Source organism: Hyposmocoma kahamanoa, unplaced genomic scaffold, assembly GCF_003589595.1.
Source record: "Hyposmocoma kahamanoa isolate Upper Pololo Valley unplaced genomic scaffold, ASM358959v1 66, whole genome shotgun sequence".
Lineage (NCBI taxonomy): Eukaryota > Metazoa > Arthropoda > Insecta > Lepidoptera > Cosmopterigidae > Hyposmocoma > Hyposmocoma kahamanoa.
The window spans coordinates 2,839,253-2,862,936 of NW_020653854.1; the positions used below are offsets into that span (position 1 = coordinate 2,839,253).

Here is a 23,684-nt window from a genome sequence, read left to right on the forward strand (position 1 = left end):
TCTCAAGTAATCTTACGTCTACCTATTTTATGTGTTAAGAGGGAGCAGAGGAAAAATTCCTAATCTTCGATTTGATTTTAGAGGGGTATATACACTTTAAAGTTAAAAATAAAATATTGTATGCGTAACTACACGATATAATCAAGCATAGACATTAATCACAAACATAAAACACTAAAGTTTCCTCGATAGATAAAAATCACGAAATAACCTCTAATTTTCACATTTTTTCGATTTATCCTCGAAATGCTACAGGACAAAAATTAGATAATTAATTATATTTATGCATGATCGACAACTGTCACTACGGATTTTTTTTAATCCCTTTAGTTTTAGAGTTATTTCGCTAAAACGAATTTGGTACTTTTAATGCGCAAAATTCAACATCTCCTGTCGCATGTCACGCGAACTTCAGGCATATATTTGTTTCACAAATTTGGGCGGAGCCAACGTCAAAACTTTTTTGGCATGCTCCCTCTTAATATAACTCTTTGATAGAATAAGTTTGGCATGAGCTACAAGCTCAAGATGTAAGGCAGTAAACCGAAAGTATGTTATCCTAAAAAAATGTCCCCAATGTCAGTTACGACGGTTAGAAGAGGGACAATATGCGGTGCAATATTTCCACCTCAAAAAAGTACTCCAGTTAAATAAATTTTACGTTTTGATGGGCACCCTAAATACATATGGCTTTTTAAAATGACCTCTTATCTGAAAAATAATATCAGTTGATAGAAACGACGTTAGATATTTTCACACTCTAATAGTTTTCCATTATACTGAAACGTAGGAACATTTCAGAACAAAAAAAAAAGATTTTTGGCTATTGAAACTAATGATGGCCTATTATGTATTTTTTTCATGTCATGGTGTCAGAGTGTCTAGACTATGCTAGGCTTACTTTTTTAGAGGAGACTGGTCAAGTCGGTAATATTAAAAAGGTATCGCGCTGCGTTGTACATACTAACATATAAAGTAGAATTACATGCCACATGATGCGTAAAACGGCGCGCGACGACGAAATGCGTCTGCATCAGACAAGGGCCCAGGAGACGAAGCGGGGAGGGGTGCTGCGGCGCATAAGTAAGCGGCGTTATGTTGCTACACTATATTGTTCATGTGGCACTCGGTGCGTTGAAATCATAGCGTTGCAACGACGCAACCGGCAGCGCCAGTGTGGCGTAGCTCTAAGTTACGTAACCAGCTAAAGAAAAGTGCCTAAACCTATTATCTGTCCATCAGCATTCGCCACTCATTAGCCAGGCAGTGATACAAACAGCCGCAATTACATAGTTACATTACTGATTATAGTACATATCTTTTTACAACTAGCCGCATAGTTGGTTGTGTTCTATAAGGGTCTTGGCTGTAATGAATACCAGCGATAGGCTTATTCAAATTCTTGAACTGTTGGTACAGGTTCTCTGTGGTTTAGAGTCCACTAGCAATTTTTTAAGTAACCAACAAGGTAGGTTAATGTCAAATTGAACTTTCAAAGGAAAACACAGCCTTTAAAAAATACTAGATATACAACATATACATAGAACAAAGAGAGTTATTGGTGTCAATTCAGTTGTATTATGTAAATAAAATTGTACTTGAACTCGTTGAAATTCTACTTGAACTCATGGGGAGTATGATAAAAATCATAAATTGCTCAAAAGATCAAATCGCTGTCTCCATTGTAAAGTGATGTGCGAAAAATAACAATTTGGGAAATTAATACAATAGACAAAAAGAAAGTTATATAACGTTTTTCATATAAAATAAATAGATTTAGTCACATTTGGCACCAGCCAAAATGGCGTATAACACTATGTGCATATGTGTTGTCAAAAAAATCTGTTTCCGTTTCGTCATTTTATTATTGAGGGTGTGAAATGTAAAGTATCAAATGTACGATATTAGTAACATTTTTACGTGGCGAGTCGGACTGCCCTGAAATATTAGGCCAGCTTGTCAGTTTATTTGTCGTAGATATTACAATAATGACAATAATGAGTCTTAACGACGTGAGTTATTGGCGTGATGCGACATAGCTATCCTGCAGGTCCACGTCCTCGTGTGAAGGTGTAACATATATAATTATATCATTTTTAACACACATATAAATATATAATTTTTGTACTATGACTTTTCACAAAATATTTAAATCACCAAAAAAATTAAAAATAATCCTAATATCCGGCTGGACTCGAACCAGCGCCTTCCAGCAAACTGTGCCAGACGCTATGCCAACTAAGCTTTTAAGTTTTTGTTATACTATCTGACACTTCGTAGATCCATATCTGGTAAGATAGTTCAAAAGTGCAAGCGGCCTCCCCAAAGACTCCTACTCGCGTTCCTGCGTATTGCACAGAATTGTATGTTTTGTTAAATATTTTTATTTTTGTATCAAAGTAAAATGTAATAAATTCTTAAAGTTATGGAGCAAATTGGTTGTTTATGATGTTAGTAATATAGTCCTACGAGGTTGTTAGTAATTTACAAATAGGTAACCCTGTATATTGTTCTATATTTTAGTTTAATTTTCGCAGTGTATTTATTACTTTACCGACTGTAATACCGTCGCCATAGATTTTTCAACTACCTATGTGGCCGAACGGTTACCATGTCGGAGTGCCACGCAGAGGTCCCAGGTTCGATTCCCGGACCGGGAGAATTATTTATATGGCCTACATTTATTTATCTCGTGAGTTTGGGTGTAATTTGTGGTTGTTCATGTATGTGTCCATGGTACCCACGACACGGGATTTCCCCAGTGCCGGGCTATGTTGAGTGTGTGCGTTATTAAAAAAATAGCTAAATAATTAAACACGGTGATTGCGATGACGAAAATTGACGAAGTTCAGCAACCGGTGTAATATACAGAGGACGTCAATTAGAAAATTTTACCACTCGCAAGAGAACCGGGGTGAAATTTAAAATTTCACACGCGAAGACACTACTCACTAACATGTACATACGGCGTACCGCATAAAGCTCTCTTAAATATTACAAAAAATGTATTAACGTACAATAATTAACCTATCTACTAGTTTATATACAATTATTGCTATCAAATATTATTGCGCTTTTAACGCTTTAACTTAGCTTATTGCCATCATTGCTAAGAATAAACACATTTTTTCTGTACTCTGTTCAAAATTACACAAGTGTTAAGCGTATCTTGTGTTAAACGCACAAGAATATTGCTTCGTATTGTAGAAGATCCATCGTACCTTTAGTGTTTACGTATACACATCTACCTGTGGTTCAAAGTGCGGTGTTTCTAGGGTTTGTATATACGTACCTGTGGTTCAAAGTACGGTATTTCTAGTGTCTGTATACACGATTATATGCTGCCCTCCTTATCATAAACAACGTTTTTGATTATGGTAACTTTGGAGATATAGGCACCTAAAGTTTTATTTTCTTTGAATGTCAATTGAGCATATTTTGCTGAACAATAAAGAGAAACTAAATAAGATACAAAAAATCGCTAATAGGAGATTGTAGATCTTGCTTAGCTGATTCCAGATATGCTAAAAATATTGATTACGTAGTTTACGACAACGACGGTAATGTGGCCCATGGTACGGTATTTCTATTCTTTGTATGCTCCTACCTGTGTTTCACTGAAAATGGAACTTTCCATTGTTTTTATTTAATGTGCAATTTTAAAAAGAGACACTTTTTTATTACAAATTACAGTACAATACATTGTTATTGCACAGGTATTCATCCAAAACTGAATCAATTGACAAATTATTACGAAAACATTTTGAACAAAGTACAGAAAATTAATAATTATAGCAACTTAAACACATTCATTGATATGCATTATAAATTCATTAACGGAATGATAGTTTAGGATATAAAGCGAATTAAAATAAGTGGTAATAATGACAGTCCTGTAAAAATGACAAGATCGGAATTTTAGTTAACCGCACACTTATCGGAATCGGGCCCTGCGTGCACATTTGCTCCTTGTATATATATATATTCATAGTGTGCACTCCGAATTAGAAATAGTAGTTGTATAAGATAAAGCAAACTGAAATCCTTTGCATACGCAGTATGATGCTTGTACAACAGCCAAGTGCTTGTGGAACTTTAATGTATTTTCATTATATACTGTTGTCAATTGGGTGAAAAATGTAACTAAAAGTTATATCTAATTATACAATACGATGCAACGAAATGTTTCAGTCTTATATCAAACATACAACATCAAGCAATTGAAAATACAGTCATTGCTAGTGGCCTTTGAACTATTGTCTTTGATTAATCGTGCACGATTTTATAATAAACATTTCTGTGTATTAAGTAGATATCTACTAATATGATAAGAAAATTCTCTACTAAACAGTCGGGGACAAAGTTTTAAAACAAAAATAATCATCTATAATAACCCCACGGATCACAGCTACCAACACCAAAAATACTAATTAATAAAGGCCTCCCTAAATCTTATTATGAAACACGCGAACCGATTGAGTTTACACTTTATAACGCGAACCATTTTGCTTTTATGACAATCGATTTGATCATACTTTGTGGCACTGAGAGTATGGCAACGGAGTCTATTCGCTTTCAGGTAGTGCAATAGGTTCTTCAGTGTTGGCGGGGGGAGCGGGCGACTGCGCGGCTTGCGCTCGCGCCCGCGCCAGCGCCTAGGCAAGCGCGGGCGCGGCGGGCCTCGCTCAGGGACGATGAGGATGGGCTGAACTCAGCGAAGAACTACTCACACCAGAATCGCTACTCTTTTCAGATGCACACGGCTCACCCCCCGCCACAAATTTGACCACGTTAAGCCTGTGATCGGACTCGCAAGTATCATCTCTAGCACCACCTGGGAGACCAACGCTGCGGTTGATTGTTCTCTCTCCACCTGTTCCTGGATAACGTTCGATTCTGTCGCATTCAGCATCATCTGGCTGTCTTCTTCGGATGGAACGTTTCACTTGAGGTGCCGGCTCTGGCGGCCTGTGAGAAGGCTCGTCTGTTCTGTGGACTAATGGGGATGTACGAACTCGGACGCCACCAACACCCACGCCTGCTTCGTAGCAACCCGAATCTCGAGGAAATTGACGTCGACCAAAAGGCGAGTCACCGCCTTCTGAGCTGGAACCGCCCCCTTCACCCTCACCGTCGGCTTCGCCACCTAATATGAAATGTAACAGATATTTTTCTAAATATTGCGATATTTATAGTTAACGAAAAAAATCTATACAATAACACTTACATTCAAGCTGGTGCAGCAGTTGCACTGCAGCAAGGATGCGGGTGCGATGTTCTGGTGTCATTATACCCAGGTAATCCAGATCCGATGGTTCAATTTCCTTGAATAGTTCGATATCTTCATATCCATTTTTTGCAAAGGCCACTGTGTACTCCGGTAAGTCTATCCTTCTAAGTAGTTCCTCCACAGTCCTTGGTCGTGTTTCCCAAAGTCTTTCTCGACTTTTACACCATTTTGTTGATCTTGATCGCACTGGGTCTCTTTCAGAGAGGACTTCAACGTTTGCGAACTTAAAATTCCCAACTTTGTTGTTCAGTACACCACGCCAGATGCCTGATGCGTTCATGTTGATCACTTCTATGATTTCGCCTTTCTGTTGACAAATTACACTTTATTATAGCATTATTCTGTAGTTGAGAAAAAGGAACGGATTCTGTGGCATTAAATTATCTTACCTTGTATCTCAAGGCATCTTTCTCGTAAATATTGGGTGTGTAATCGACGAGTGCTCGAGCCCGGCATAGCATTTGCGGTACAAGTAAACTGCGCCCGGCTGGACTTAATTCTATGTTTTCTTCTGCCGAGAGAGATGAGTGATTACTACCGGCTCGAACCAAAGCCTGTGTGCCTGTATATAAATATTGCTATTAGCAAACTAACTTTATTCTTTTTAAACACAAACACATTAAAAGGTAAAATACCTGCAGAAACGTCTTTGTATGACTGTGAATAGGTAAGATTGGTTATTGCAGTCACTATTCCAAACATTAGTAGGAGTGAGTGTGAGTAGCACTTGGGGCGTTATGATGCAAAGAAAGGAAAGACGAACATATTTACAAAACTTTTATATTGACACAGACAAATAGCTTAATAAATCCACTCACTACTGCCTGATCCGCTGGGAAGACTTTCAAAAGAACTATTAGAACATGGAAACGCTTGATCCCCACTCGTTCGCCTGTCGGTGCCTTCGGGGCCCCTTTCTTGTCTTAACCTCGATATTTTCCTTTGAACATCTTGTCTAAGCCCTCTTACTTTTCCAGCTAAGTTTGAGACGCCTTCGCATTCTTCGGCTGACTGTAAGATAAATTATAAATTGTTAGTCGGGCAAAGGAATTAAAAATTAAAAGCAATTAAAATTTTAGCAACTAATTTATTAAAGTTACGAACAGTTTTGCCAGTTGCACTAACATGTTTGTTGTAATTAAAATTATGCTCCTATTATCGATTACCTTATGCACAGTAGCTATGTGTTGTGAATCGGTTTCGCTTTCTTGATCTTCGTAATCGGACGAAGCAGGTGATAATGGATCAGCGCCTATCCGATAGCCGGACATTTGTCGGTAACCTCTCCTGGAGTCACGTTCGGATCGACTAGATTCTAAAGATATGCCAGACAGCCTCGAGCCTATAGATTGAATGTCAGAGGCAGCGTAATCCCCGCTTTCCCTGTCTCTCGCCGTTCGTAAGGGGATCACAGTGGTCGGGTAGGGGCCGCTTTGTGGAATTATTAATCCGCGTCGAGGGGTTCTCGCTAAACTTATATCACCGGCACTCCTCAGGGATATCACGCCTTCACCTCGCGGCTCGTTACGAAGATTCAATGTGAAACAAACTCTTCCATTCTGAAATGTCGCCGCTGGTGCTCCTCCACCCATAAGAAAATCTTCTGGATCGCTTTCGTAAGGAGGTTCGTCATACCAGTGTCCTCTTCCAGAAAGCCCTCTCGCTTCGTCGTCGTACATGTACGTGTCGTCTGTAAACGAGTCTTCCATTAGACTTCTGTACTTGGCAAGTCCCAAAATGCAAATAAAATGTACGTGCTAACATAATTGCGAAAAACTTTACCGTAATAAATGCCCATCCAAGAAATTGCGGTTCCACTGACAACACTGCAGTAAAGCTGTGTACGAAGATCGTAAAGCCGTGCGTGATTGATGCAAAATATTGTAAAAACAACATGCATTTAGCATTTCTTCGCAAATTAAACGTGATGGATGGTGATAAATTGGCTGAACTAAGTTTAACTGTATGTTTTATATAATTTCCCTTTAAATTAACTTAACATTTTTTAGCTCGTCATTGTTTTTTATGAATTATGTCTTGTTTTTAACTTCATGGACAGAGTTCTTTGTTTATGAAAAATGATGCATGATTTATGTAATACACATTGAAAGCAAACCGATTTTTAAGTGAACAACATTTAAAAAAGCGTTCGATAATATTGGCCAATTATAACAAATACATCGTGCATACGTCATGCGAAATATTTTAAGTAAAGAAAATCATATCGTAGATTTTAAACGCTCCGATATTTCGAGAAATAAATAAAAGTTTATCGTAAATAACGTCTACTTTGGCATGATTCACGAATAATATATTGACAGAAGCTTCAATATTGTTACGTTGCATTGGAATATAAATAGAATATGTTAACAGTTTACTTTAAACCGATCAACAAACAGTAAAATTAGGGTAGAACAAAATTGAAGCCAAAGTCTTACAACAAATAAAGCATAAAATCAAAAACGACAATAGCGTAAAATGGGGTATAAAATACCAAAAAGCGTTCTGAAATGTCGCATTTTAACTCTTGTTGTTTCTATATTCTGCATGTGCCTAACACAATATGAATCAAATTATGTACTTTGATATCGTTTACTTCAAATTATTTCCAATATAACTGAGTGAGAGTGTGACAAATTTACCTCCAAATGGACCTCGAACGCCATCTCTTCCCATGTTCATAAGACCGTGTCGGATATCTCTAAGAATCTGTAACAATATCAAACATTTTCCGTGTTAAGGAGTAATAGTATAAAAAAATAAAATAAAATGGTTTTATTCTAGATACCTCTAGGCTTTAGGTACTATCAAATTCTAAAAGAATATTGGTGTGAAAAAGACAGACGTTCATATTTGGAACGAAAACAACGAAAAGATGAAACTTTCCACGGTATATCTTAGCTAGATAAACGTCTTTTGTAAATAAAGGTGGAAAAGTTTTAACATATTTTCATGCCTCCCGAGTAGTAGGAGATCATACAGGATAACATGAGTAAGACATAAAATATTTATGGCTTTTATGAAGAAAGTAAACGGAGGTTTTTTATTCATCATAATCTTCGCGTGAGAAAAAGTATCATGAATCATTACGAACCCGTAAAGATATCTATTTACGACCTTAAGCCAAATGATAAACAGCCCAAGAAAAGTTTTCAGTGTTCACAAAATGTTTCCTTCGTAAAAATGCGTGAACACGACAATAAATATTCAAGGGAGGTAATAAAACGACCACTTTCACGTAAGTAGGAAAGTATTGGACATTAAGTTAATTTATGCACACTTTGTTCCCAAGGCGGCATGAGTACACGAAAGGGATTTACGTTTCGTTACGACTAAATGAGATTTCATGTCGCCAAAGTCTTGTTAACTGCGGTTAACAGAACGCAAACAAGTTTGTCTTTATAAACAATTTCAGTATTTATTTATGATGCAGTCGACTTAGCGATTTCAATACGGACGTACAAATGCAGTTTTATTAGATTCGGCTTGTGGAATGACAATAACTGTGTCTTCATATGATTGTGAGGCAACGTGACCTGCGTTTGGTACATATTTACTCGAGCTTCACGAATTCATTTCAATCCCTATTTCACTTCCAGTAAATTTATATTCTATTCCAAATTGTTTGTCAAAATTGATTAACAGATACGGAGGAACAGTCTGTAATACAGATTTTTTCAACTATAGGTAGTCAATGGTCGGTATTCTTCAGTTAAACGCCTTATCTTACTGCACCTTGACGAGATATTTTATGATCAGGCTATGTCCAATAAATTTATTATTATTTTTATTTATTATTATTCATCGTTAACTTATTATACGTCTCCCTGTCGGACACGAGTCTTTTCTATATAGAGAGTTACCACAAATTATACTTTTTTATAATACCAAGTGATGGGACGAACAAGTCGTGCGCCTGTTGGCAAGCGACACGCCTATCCATAACAGTTGCAGTGTCACTTAGTTTTAGTCGCAAACATCTTAGGGCATAGCCACTGTGTTCGTCACCCAGAGGCTTAAGTTGACAAGTCCCATGTGCCTGTAGTTTCTGCTTACATTACTACTTGGCGGCAGAAATACGTAAGATGGCAGTACTTCCCTGGACGAACACTTTCAAAAGAAGTTCTACTGCTACTAAAATCTATGTTCTATGTCCTTCGATGTGCAGGTTTCCTTATGACGTTTCATCTTTAACAAGAGGTATTGTTGATATAAATATATTTACGTAACTTAGAAATTATAGTCATACATAATCATAGTCAATTTCTCTATTCAGAAACAACCACCTGTGTACCGTTTAGGTTCTCGGCTTTTTTTCAGAAAAATATTTAAGGAGACTGGTATCATGACTGTGGCATTACAGTACATTTACTCAAATATTTTGTATACCCGTAAAAATATACATAATTTCATTAAGAAAGAAGATATTCATAATATTAACCTTAGAACTAAGTCCAAACTCATGGTACCACGATTTCGTTTAACTAAGGTAAAAGAGTTTTTACAATAATATTCCGAAGAATACATTAAGATTATCATTTCCTAAAAAGTATTTTAATTGAAAAGTCATATTACAGAATTGAAGAGTATGTGTTAGATAAAGAAGTATGGAAAGACAACAAGAGTCTAGATTCCACACAATTATAATTCAAAGTGTATTTCATAGCATTTAAGTTTATTGAAAAGAGCAATCCCTAGAGTTTCTTGCTCGTTCTTCTCAGGGAGGTCAGCGTAGTGAACGAGCAGTAGCTTAAAATGACGTTTACAAGTGTAAAAATTTTACCTATGGAATATATGATTATTTAACTTTGACTTTGACTTTGACCAATCTCATATTTTGCCCTCCTTATCGACAACTAACCCAATCGTCATATTTAGCAAAATTGAGTCGTTAATAACTCAACCAGCTGGAACCAGCAAATTTAGATGTACTTTAAGCGGTTTTTTTTCATATCTTTTAGTTTCAGTATTGTTAAGTAAAATCATCGTTATTGGCATTTTAAAAAAAAGGCATCTGGCACGGATTGCCTGCGGGTGCTGGTTCCAGCCGGATCGAATGAATTTTTCTTAATATTTCGATTTTTTGTTATAATAATTATAACAAAGTAGTGGAGTAATTTCAAAAAAAAAAATGGATTTCATAGTAGTAAAACGTCGTGGGTCGATGACCTCCGTGGTCGAACGGCTTGCACGCCGGTTTTCATGGTATCGCCACCTCTGCGGTCCTGGGTTCGATCCCCGGCCAGGCCAGTGTACAAAACTAACTTTTCTATATTGTCTTGGGTCTGAGTGTTTGTGGTACCGCCGTTGTTTCCGATTTCCATAACACAAGTGCTTTAGCTACTTACTTTGGGATCAGAGCGACGTTTGTGATGTTGTGTAATATTTATATTTATTTATATTATATTTATTATCGTGACATTCAATAAATTTAAAAATTACAAGTTATTAAAGCGACATCTTTAGTCAGCGATGGTAGCTGTAAAGGTACCTCTCTGAGTGTAGAAATAACTTTCTCGCAGATGGTGCCACGGCAAAAAAGTCGTTAAATTAAAAAACAAAGATCTACAACAAACAGGAAAATTCATAAGGTCTATTGGTTCGTTGCGTGGCTTAATTGGCAGAGCCTCTGACACGGATCGAATGAATTTTTTTTAGCTTTGTTATAGTAATTAGAAAAAATGCTTTAGGTGCCAATATTTCGAAAATCACCAAAATGTAAATGCGTAAGTAATGACAAGGAGAGCAGTATTAGGCACCGTTTTTTATTTATGAATTAACTATCTATTTTTGAAGACGAATTTATGAAGATATTTCCAAAAACGAATCAACAATTTATGGAATACTAATCCATCGTATACTTATTTCTGTATTTTTTCCGTTATTTAATTAATTCTGTGGTATGGCTCATTGAACTGTGCTACCTTCATCTGCACTCTATTATTTGAAATCAACCCCTAAAACATGAAAGCTATATAGGTACCGAAAATTTATAACGTTCGTAACATTTCAATGATCGATGTGCCAAGTAAGTACCAGGGCTGCGTAGTTTTACGGGTATTCAAAAAGTGATGAGCAAGGGGCTTCCGAAGTTTTGTAGGGAAGCGATACAACTGCCCGTAATAGGCTTAGCTTCAGATTAGACCACGATTAGCTCACGGCTCGCCGATGCTCGGGCCCGCCCGAAGATTACAAGTTACTTTGACTCTCACATCAGATTACTTCGTCAATGTGTGAGTGCGTTGCACCTTTTCCCTCTATAGCTAATGTATTTAGGGGAAGAGCTTACGAGAAAGTGTAAGTATTTAATGAAGAATTCACTGCAATGTAACTCGTATTATTGAAATGAAACTTTGTTTTCGGATCTAACTCGCGTATGTTTGATATTTCAGATCCTTTATAGGTCTTATTGTCACAGCTGACTTATGGGATCAGTAAAGAAACCCGAAACACTAGTTTTACTAGTCGTTGCAAGTTCAAATGGCTTTAGTTGTTTCCGAATAACAATGAAAGTGTTGAATGAATTACTGATTACTATTTATATGGTGTGAAACACGATTACCTAAAAATTTTTTTACTTGGAAATTTTACAAGAAAACCGGTTTATTCAATAGGTATTTTACATATTACTAATCTTAGAATAATAACGCATAGAATGATAGTTTCATATCAAACGAACTGCCACAAGTGAGGCAAACATCAAATTCATGTAGGCTAGTTTTAGTAGTGGGTTATGAATATTTATATAAAAATACAAGTTGAAACGCGTTACTTCCTTGTGGAATGTGATGTTAGTATCTATTTTATGTTTGTCTGACGTATTTTTACACTCATTTACCGCACATTTCGTCATTTTTAGCTAAAATTCTGGAGCTGTTCGCGGTGCAAGTTGACCTTGAGCACTGAAGGCCCGCCCGCTCGTGTAGGCCTTGTGGGAGCGCTTCAATTTGCCTCACTTAGCGTGTGCGGGCTAGGTTTCTATGCGTTATTATTCTAAGTTACTAATGATTTTTTTCATATCAACTGAACTAAATAAAACACGCACCTATGGTACTTATGCGATATAAATTTTTCAAATGTCTTTAAATTCTTTTGTAAAAAAATAAAGCCAAAGTCCCTGACGCGCTATAGAACCAATTTAGTACGGGAAAAATTTGAATTCCTCAGCTGGAATACTATCGACTGTCAACAATCGCGAACACCAAAGAACTCCATATCCTATTATTGATACTTACGAAATTTTTTGTTCACGTTTACATCGACTAAGCAAATTTGACAATTTAATGATCAACTCGAGAATGTTCTAGAATAGCCTGGAATTCGTAGTGATAAGAATGGAAAGGATTGTATAAGAACATTCATGAATATAAGTGAAGCAGGAGAAGTTTGCATTCGTAGTTTTCAATTTAGAAGCATTTAATTGAAGCTATAAGCTTCTCTATGTAATGGGCTGATAAGATCGCATATTGTAAAGACAGTTTACTTGTAATGGTCTATTAATAGTTTTAATGGTTAACGGTTGAGATTGTGAAACGAAATTGAGAGGTTGACGGTTCGAATCCCAGTTTAAGTAAGCATGTTCCTTTAATATCTAAATTACGTACATTTGTCAATGGTAAGTGGGAATAATTCTCAATAATGAAAATTAGCGTATCGAAGAAGGTACAGGTAAGCATCGCGAACAATAGGACATGGACAGAACCTATTTCTGCCGCTAAGAAATAGGTAAGGTGCTAGTAAAATGACATGCATATGGGACTTGTCAACATGTGTCTCAGGGTACGCAGTAGCAGTGCTCCAGCAATCAGTGGCATTTCAGTTGTTATGGACAGGCGTGTCGCCTACTACCAGGTGTAGGTTCGAATTTTTCGTCCATCATTTGGTTTTATATAAAAATAATGGAAAAATCCTATGTATTATGTACGGCGCATATTCAGTACACAATAATAATGAATATCGAATCTAAATCATGTAAAGGGCCCGAAGTGTTGGTTTGTAAACCGACTTAAAAAAAAAGCAGGAGGTTCTCAATTCGACTTTGTGAACCGATTTTGATGATTATTTTTTTGTTGGAAAGAGGGTACCTCAATATTGGTACCATTAAAATTTTAAGAAAATAGTGTAACTGTGAGGGTGGCAAACCTAGGGGATGATTCCGGTTTCGCGCACGTTCCGGTAACCGATTTCAATAAAACTTGATAAGTAAATGTAATTACATGAACTTTTGTGGGCGTTTTTTTTATTAAAAATTTATTTGAACAACAAATTATGCCATTTAGATCCTAAAAAAATATTTCATTTTATATATATAACAATCGCGACAATCGAAGAACTCGATATACTATTACAACTTAGTATTTATATCTCACAACGAGGAGATAATATTGTGTTTAAACGAAGTAACCAAAACAATGTATCTCATTAACATGAAAGTGGTTAACTTTTAACGACTAAATTAGGAGCGGACGAAGTTGAATTAAGGATTAGTGAGTTACCTCTTCTTGCTCCCTGGCTATTTTGTCTTTTTTCTTCATTGCTTCCTGCACTTTTAGCTGCAACAAAGAAAAACGCTTTTTAGTTTATAACTACCCAATTTAGTGGTTTTTTTTTAAACCAAATATACAAGAGTCAGATGTGCTATACAATCAATAAAGACTCGATAACATGCAAAATTGTTCACTAAAAGTGCCTGCAAAACCCGTTAAGTATCTTCAGTACAACTATTTTCTAAATATCTCTCCGCAACCTTCGGAACCACCCGAATACAATTAATAATTATTAGATTTATCATGGATAATAATAACATAAAATAAATTAATATTAATAGCTACTTCCAAGTGGATTGACTGCTTCCGATCTGCACCAAGTGAAAAGAGCAACTAACACAAACCGACGATAGCCGAAACCACGAAGGTTGCAAAGAGATATTAACGAAATACGTGTACTGTATCTGCTAGAAATCATTTGGTGAAATATGTAGTTATGCTACAAAATATTTATATTATAAACATACATTAGCCTACTAAATACAGAATAGAACCAATTATTATTGCTTTTTTTTTTAAATAATTTTCTACGGAAATACAGTTTTGAATAATTTTGGACTCCAGAGACAATGAAAATTAAATAAAACTGTGATAATTAAAAAAGGAATAGAGTTATCGGAACCTTTAACCACAATAAATGTAAGTATAACTTTTAAGTACATTATAATGTGATTGTGCATGAACATTATTACCTCTTTCTATAAAATTTGTCGTGTAATGAGTAATAAAAAACTTACAATAGCATGCCAGCATGTGCAAAAAACGTGCAAAAATCAACTATGAATGTATGATAAAAAGAAAGGCAACGAAAGATATAAACTATAGATATTTTTGTTTTATTTTACTGCCAAAACAAGAACTATTTGTGAAGATGTGTATACACATTTGAACATAATCAGTATTATGATTGATGGTATTTTCAAGAACTGATTTCTTTTATTCGAACATCTACAGCCCGACTGCACTATCCGTGGACGTTGACTCCTCTCCCTCTTCGTCTAACGTCACCCCTCGCTCACTTGCATGCTACGTCAGCACAGCAATAACAGAAATAAAAACTTTAATCGTCAAAATTTATGATTTTGCTGTAATAATTGAACCTGAAAAGTAAAATATTACAATCCTGAATCCTTGGGTCCTCGCTAAGAACCTTCCAGATATTCTTGTTGCATCCTCCGGCATCCAGAGAGCTGGCAGCTCCTTCTGCCAAAGAATAAGCTGAGCCTTCTAAAGAGGAACTATTGCCAATTCCTGGGCATGATGCACCAGAACGTACGCCTAGATGTTTTTATTTACCTTTTAGTTTTCTTAAAGATAGAAAATTTATATGTATTTTCTTATGTCTTCTACATAAGGCATACACTATTTGATGCCATGTAAATTTTATAACTTTAATAAATTGTCTTAGTAAATATTGTGTCATTAATAGAACATAACAAAATGTTCGCTAGTATATACACATCTCAAAGCTATATTTGTATATTGTAGCTATAGACATTACGAATTGTGTGACACTATTAATATTATCATTACATTGTGAACGACTTTTTGAACGAAAATGTAATATGAAGATCCACCTCCATTTCTTTAAGCATGCCAAATGTGAAACCAAAAATTAAGTGATGAAAATTTTGAATTTTGACACTGTTACACTCTGATGGCAAATTAATTACACTGTAACCTTACCTTACTTTTCGATACATCGAGTATTTTCGATACGATTTTAAAAAAATTGAACTATACTCTTACAGCAGTATTTATTTGAAAAAAAAATTGCTACAATTTAAAACTTCAATCTGCTAAAAAGCGAACACTCGTAAAAAAGAAGATTTATTTTTATGAATACAAAACAAATAGGATCCAAACATATTTGCCATACAGTGCACAACAGATATTTTAATGGCTTTTCCTGCTACACCTTTTGACATTGTGCGTTCGTGTTTTATGTCTACCTAAAAAAATATTTACCCAAAATATTTACACGCAAATATTCCTCCCAAAATGATTAAAGTATTTTACATTACGGCGTTTGTTTTTTTTATTTGTAATGGTTTTTGATAGCTGCTTTATTTAAGGGTCCATTACACTTTAAAATTTTTATTTTATTAAAAAGAATTCTCTACGATTTTGATTTATGCAAGTTCAAATTACCTTTTATCTTAGTGTAGTTTTATCTTATATCTTTTGTCGTAAAGGTATAGCAGGATAACCAAAATGATGCGCTCACCCTATGGATAGTTTCTTCGAAGGTGTTTGGTTGGGCGGCACTCATTTGAAAGAAGCGGAGGCGGTCATAGTCCCTTGGGTCTACCATAGACCTGAGGGCCGTGTCTGGTCCAGGACCAAGACCCAGACCACTTTGGAGCACGCTGTCCGGTGTGTCCACCTGGAGGAAATATGGGTTGGTACAAAGGGTTTCAATATTAGGACTTTTATTTTTAACGCAAATTTGATTAGATAAAAACACTTGCATCGAGAATTATAACGATACCTCCAGTGAACGCTTAAACCAACTTTATTTTTGGACCTGTTCTGTTTTTTGTTTCTTTGCTTTTTTAACCGGCTTCAAAAAAGGAGTGTTTTTTGTAATCCCCGGCATTTGTGAACAGATTTTGATGACTATCATCATCATTTTTATTGGAAAGAGGGTACCTCAATAGTGGTCCCACTTAATTTTGATAAAAAAAAATCATTCTATATCTAAGGGTGGCTGTTCACGCATGAAGACTTATTTTTATAAATAGCGCCTAAATTTTATTAGGAGCTATTATTTTATTGGTTGATTTTGCTATGTTCCAATTGCGTTTGTCGCTCAATATACTTTAAGCAGTAGGTACCGATTTTATTCTCTCCTGTGTTAAGACCCGTATAGTGACGAACTAGGGGATGAATCTGGTTTTGCGCACTTTCCGGTAACCGATTTCAATAAAACTTGGCAAATAGATGTGATTCCATGAACTTTTGAAGTCGGTTATTTTAGTACTCTGTACTGAGATTATTTTCACAAAATTAATTTGTTTGTTCTTTTTTTCTATAATAAATAGTTGTATGGCCTACAATTATTTCTCTCATGAGTTTGGGTGTAATTTGTGGCTGTCTATGTGTGTGTCCATGGCACCCGCGACACAGGGTTTTCCCTAGTGCGGGGCTATGTTGAGTGTGTGCGTTATTTATTTATTTATTTTCGAATTTTGTTTTTTGCTTCTTTACAAATTCGGAGCATACCTAATATTAGTAAATAAATATGGCTGTTTATAAACATGACCAAAAAAATAAAGTTGGCGTAGTGTATGAGTTCTTATCAGAAATTCAACTTTGTGGATTTCAATCGCGTATATATTTTTTTCAAACATACCAAAGTTTCAGGAAATTTACAGGTCCCGCGGTTATGGCTAACTGAGATGGGTCATTAACCAGATACGTCTAATATAAATGCAATCCACCTTATACACAAATTTATTATAACAATTATAGATCAGTATAGGGTGGTTAAGAAAAATATACGCCATTTAGATCAGAAAAAGGAGATGTATTTTATTTGATTGTGTTGTTGTGATTGAAACACCCTCTTTGTCACTTCATCGTCGCTGATAACATTAATTATAAAGATAAAAAAACATAAGGGACTGGAGCGAAGTGTGGACGGAGTAATTATATATGTTCTATACAATTCGTATAACTTTTTCATGCTGTAATATAATGTACCAGACAACTACAATAATTACCAAGTTTCAAACTAGAGAATACCCTATACTGTAAGTACCAGAGCAATGAAATTTGCCCAGAGATTTCCCAGAAAACCCAGACTAAAACCATAAAACTCGTTCCGTAGGTCTGTTGGGAGAGCATTAGCTCCGGTTTGTCGAAAAAATTGCTGGTTCGACTCCAGCCGGACCGAAGGAATTTTTTGGTTTGATATTTGAATCTTATCTCTTAACAGACTAGAACAAATATAGAAAATTTATTTCCCAAATTGACCCTACCGGGATTCGAACCTGGGACCTCCTCACCCAGTGCCTACAGTACTACTTAGATCATCACCTGTGTTAAATAGTGATCAAACATTAATAACATTTAGAATATTTTTTTGTAAGTCCATGGTCATTCATTGGATATGTTAAAGACAATTGCGATTTCGAGTTCTTAGGTTTTCGCGATTGTTACACATAGGAAATGAAACTATTTTTCCCGATTTAAATCGCGTATATTTGTTTGTTCAAACAAACCGACGTTTCGGGCCCTTTACAGGTCCCATGGTCACGGTTGACTGAGGTGGTACAGTCTTCAACCAGTTATGTCTAATATTAATGCACACCACCCTATTTTTTTCACTATAGTTACAATAGTTATTAATTAAATACCTTATTTTTAATTTTACAAAGAAAACATTCCAGTTTACGCTACATTAAGTTTTACAAAGTATTTTATTGAATGAATTTTTATTAAATTTAATTTATTATTAATTATGAATAGAAATTAGAATAAACTAAAACATATTAATTAGTACTGCAGTCTTATGTCTGTTTGGGATTTTTCATTAGAGGAAATACTGGATCCCAAACTGGTGTACAAACAAATATACGCGATTTAAATCCGGAAAAATAGTTTCATTTCCAATTGCGATTTGTTTCAAAGTCCTAAAGATAAATGTTTTACGTCAGCAGAACATAATGCACATGTATAATATAAGAAAAAGTTTTGCATTCTGTGGTTATCTAACTATAAACTCAAACACATTCACAATAGAAGTTAGTTTTCACATCTATTTCATCTATTATGTGTCCTATAGTACGACACACAAGCAACTCACATAAAATGTTAATTAAGTAATAAACCGAGTAGCAGTAGGGCTCCTTGTGACAGAGTTCGTCCAGGGAAATACTGCCACCTTACCTATTTCTGCCGCCAAGCAGTATTGTCACCATTACTATGTTCCGGTTTTGAAGGGTAAGGATGCTGGTGAAATTACTGGCACGTGGCACTTGTCAACTTATGTCTCAGGGCGACGGGCGCAGTGACAGTGCAACTGTTATGGACTGGCGTGTAGCTTACCATCAGACGCACTTGTTCGTCTGATGGTAAGCTACCGTCACTTGACATTATAAAAAAAATATTTAAAACAAAATTTCGGGGCCATTAATCACAGTACTGAATAGTAATATTTCTCGTAAAGATTTTTCGCAACTAGACTGCCATCTTTCCAAACTCCAACTTTTCTACGAATCACGACGAACCCGAACATGATAAATTAACAACGAAAAATATTTACAAAATCTTCCAAGTTTTGTCTTACTACGGTAATCAAGTTTCAAGGAAATATTATGAAATTGAAATTGAAAAAAATATATATTTGGATCTAAACGGTGTAAATTTGGTTTATTCAAACAAACCAATGTTGCGGACTCGTTATAAGGATTCTACTCTCGTTTTTCGTCCGATATTCGCCCAAAACAATTACTACCAATTACCAATAAATTAGTACTCGAACAAATTAAAAGTAATTTGATCGAGCATTACTTTTCTGACAGTAATTGTTTCGGACAGATGTCAGACGGAGAACAAGAGTACAGAACCTGGAACAATTGTGAAGATCTAAAGACTCAATACAATAATACTATAAACTGTTTAACTCTTTTTTTTTCATCGAAGGTTAATAAGGTTTTATTTACACAACAAAAATCTTTAATGAATTCTGTGCAAACGCTCAGTAAGCAAACTGCTTTTAAAATACCCTTTTGTAGGCTTGAAACGCGGAAATGATTATCAGAGAATTCACTCTAAGTCTAATGTAATACAAAAGTTAAACACTCTACTTCCACCACAGCCGACCCGAAAAATTCTTCTTATCATTACCGAGATTTGAACAGAGCAGAAAACAAACAAGAAACACTAAATACATATCTAATTACCATACATACCGGAACAAACACTACTAAATAGGCGAGCAACAAAATGTATCATTTATCATCCACACTTTAAGAACGGAAAAAGCTAAGGATATCTGCATGACAATGAGGCTATGTGAACGAATCAATTAATCATAGGCGGCACAAAGCTTGCCCATTAACTCGGTACTTGATAAGGGAATAATGTGAGTCAGTCGACAATGCCGTGGCCCATAACGCGACGGCTACCCCGCGGACCGAAGCCCACCAAAATTTATCGGCTATCACATTCAACCGTTATATTTTAAATTTTAATATAAAAGGAATAGCTTGTGTAATTGGACGTTCATTTTTAGGTCAAGTGGGGATATAGAGAGATACAATATTTTAGATTTTAGAAAGGCTTTTGATCGTTTTCTTATAAAACGAATTGCCATTTTGCTGATATTGTATTCGATTATAAATTGTTACTTATTCATTGGGAGAAAGAAATTGCACAAATGATTACGAGAGTAAAAAAAAACTCCAAACAATCGCGCCAGTCACCTGGCGTGGGTTTCAATGAAAATTTTGGATGCATCTAGACATAAAACTTTTTATATGCTCCAAGTTCGTCATCCAATAACTATAGCAGTAGATCTTGCATAATTTAACCTAATTGTGTATCACAAAGACGAAACCTATTACGTACCTATCCATTATCAAACAGAGACATCTAATCGTTATTTCATGTGTCTAATTCATGAATACTACGAAATTCTATTGTCAAATAAACGCCAATCAGTCTGTTTACGACACATGTTCCTACACAAAGGGACTATTTAGTAAGTAGTATTACTATTAAGAAATAATTAAAGAAACTAAAAAAACAACGAAATATTTTTACTAGGGGAAACTTTCAAAAAGGTGCTGGCCCTTACATTTGGGTGGAGCAGGTATGAACATTCATTATGGCACTACAAATTAGTTCTCATAAAAGTAGTTCATATACATGCTCACAAGCCTTTCGTGGTTGCCCTTAATAAAGATATGAAACACCGTGTTATGGGAACCGAAAGTAGTAATTTAGTTGCTTTATATATTGAAAGTACAGAAATGTTGTGCCTTTAAAGAAGTCATCTTAAAGGTACGTAGTACAAACGAGCGTGTACGAAGAGATTGATGCTGACCGACGAAGTAGAAGCCTTACTTCGCAAATCCACAGTCATTAGGATATAGTTTTGAAATGTTTATCTAGTTATATCTTATAACGAAGATAAGATGCAAACTATAAAGGTACACAAATTTTGGATGATTATACAATACATCATTGGGCAAGTATGGACTAATGAAGTCAATGTGCTTACAATAAGTGACTATACAAAGACTATATCTGAACAAAATAATACTGCAGTAGTATCCAAATAAACAATAAATTAGTACAAAACTAATTTTCATCCAGTACCAAAACAGAATTACTCCAGCAAAATTTCATACAACGAAACGTAGGTACAAAGAAAAGTAATGTGTGTCAAAAACAATGCTATGAAAATATTACCAGGGTAAACGTGATAAATGTGCTTGGAGAAATAAGTTTTGTAGTTGGGAAACTTTACATTGAATGCATTATTTTCGAGGAAAACAACGCGGTTCCGTTAAAGCTATCTACACCATTACGGCTTTTTGTGCACATTTATTGAATCGAGCGTTAATGTAAATTTTTATATAGATGTGTCAGTCGGTATTTCGAAGAAAGTATGAAAGACAATTTTTGTAAAAATTGTTAAATTTTCATGCTCATTTGATCAGTCTACTCAAAGATTTGTTACTCTTCTTACGTAAATGTAATAATTAAAATCCAGTCTTTAGGTTTTAATGATTGCTACACATTTGAAATAAAACGGTTTTTTCCGGATCTATGACTATCAGTCATGGGACCTAGTAAAGAATCCAAAAAGTTGTATTGTTTAAAAAACAAATATACATGATTTATGATTTAAGATCATGAAAAATTCAATTAGTTCAAATAAAAAAGAATCAAAATGAAATTTTGCAAATTATCGTTTCTCATTCAGCTTGTACCGTACAATTACTCGAATATTTTCATGTCTCTAGGCAATCTTCAGACTACCGCATGCACCCGAATATAAGTTTAATGTCTAGTAATTATAAGATTTATCATCTACAATAATTTGAATTGAGAACTACGAATTGAATTCAGATTTCACTACTTTATTGTTGTTTTTGATTTCCATGTAAAGCACTCGTAAGCAGCTGTAAAACGATTTTCCTATTTATAATGATAATAATTCCATAACAATATCTTCTTCTTGGGGTGCCATCTCCTACCAGAGGCCGAATATATCTATCATTATGGTTTGGCTGTTCCGAGGTACCGTGGTACTCGTGTTGAACAACTCTGCAAAATTTTAAAGCCAGGATTTTTTCTTGTTGAATGAGTCGTAGTAGAGTATTGTTCACTCCTCATTGTACAAGTATTGCATTTTCCTGCCTTGATGGTTTCGATTTATCAGAAGCTTCAAGCATTAGTAATTCATAACGATATACCAAGCAAATATAATAAAGAAAAATAAAAATATGAACAAAATAAGCAGTAGTGGGTACTCTATTATACGTCCTAGTCTACACCAAGTGCAAAGGGCAACTGATAGAGATCCTACGACAGCCGAAACATGAAGATTGCCGAGAGATATGGAGAAAATAGTTGTACTGTAAACATTATAGTTTGACTTTTACGACCTTTCTTCCCCGAAGTATCGATACAATTATATTGTTATCAGAGAGTTACATCTACGTCACTTGAGATAAAGCACAATTCGAGTACATACAATTACTTAACCAATATACTCATAATTGACTACTATTATAACGTAAAAGGATACATTATAATATTCGACGTAATTGTAGCATTTACGTTTATATTAATTATGCTACTACGTAATAAATTTTCCCAGAAATCTTTATCGCAAATGTTTGTACGAAATAGTCTATGTTGTATTACGTAACGTATATATTATATGCACTACTAATATGCAATATACGTTTACAAATTAATTTTTATTATTTCATCACGATTGTATAGATAGGTATTACAAAAAAAAGGATAATTACACAAGAAATAATTATGACAGATAATTTGAACCTACTGACTATCCAGCAAAAGGGATAGGTTTAATAAATGAAGGGATGCAAACACAATGTCTTACAGACATAAAATCGAAGACAAAATGTTACTACGAAATGCGCCACATTGCAACATGCAATAATCTTATCGATACAATATGTCAAGAATTTACAGCGCACATAACGCTCCGACGCTACCGTACTGCAACTATAACGTTTTATTGCCGATATCCACAGTCTACAGGACCATAATCCTCGAATACTGGCTCAGCCATAATGCCCCCCACAAGCCGATGTATGAAGGCAAGGTGCCAATATTCCGCAGTCAAATATTTATCTCTCGACGTCAACTTTGAAAACAAAACTGTAAGCAACATTAGCACATTTTGTCATAAAGAATATTTGCGTTTTGTTGCTTTCAAAGGTTTAATTTCCAAGCTAATAATAGTCCAATTATTATTAGCATGGACGATTAGGAAACACGCGATCACTTAAATTCATCACAAACCGTCATAAGCTACTGAATCGACAAAACAGTGAAAACGCTTTAGCCTTATCCATAAAAATAAAATCCACCACCGTTGATCCCGTAATCACAGCTGGACACAACTCCGCCAATAGTCGAAAAAAGCAACTTCTGACAGGACTAATCCTAAGTGCAAGTTGCCCGATAAGGATTATACCCACGCCCTAATGGCCTTTATCCCCTGGCTCAACAAACGGTCATAACTCAAGCGCCGTCGCCTTGGCTCAACCGACTTAACTTTGGCAGCCGTCATTTCTCAAAAGGCATGCGGTGACGTACCCCCGACCCCCGAAGATTAATAAATATAGGTGGAC

At 35.4% G+C, this 23,684-nt stretch overlaps 1 protein-coding gene across 1 annotated transcript in view; it reads right to left on the reverse strand.

Moving 5' to 3' along the window:
* Window positions 1-360: 360 nt before the first annotated feature.
* The window catches only part of LOC113231842, a 29,229-nt gene continuing 5,905 nt past the window's right edge, over window positions 361-23,684 (reverse strand). The window contains exons 3-10 of the mRNA XM_026466377.1: window positions 16,064-16,222; window positions 13,786-13,842; window positions 7,933-7,999; window positions 6,457-6,980; window positions 6,109-6,301; window positions 5,680-5,852; window positions 5,228-5,597; window positions 361-5,146 (exon numbers count right to left, since the gene is read on the reverse strand). Coding sequence (XP_026322162.1) covers window positions 4,686-5,146; window positions 5,228-5,597; window positions 5,680-5,852; window positions 6,109-6,301; window positions 6,457-6,980; window positions 7,933-7,999; window positions 13,786-13,842; window positions 16,064-16,222 — 2,004 coding nt within the window. The 3' untranslated portion in view covers window positions 361-4,685. The remainder of the gene's footprint in view (window positions 5,147-5,227; window positions 5,598-5,679; window positions 5,853-6,108; window positions 6,302-6,456; window positions 6,981-7,932; window positions 8,000-13,785; window positions 13,843-16,063; window positions 16,223-23,684) is intronic.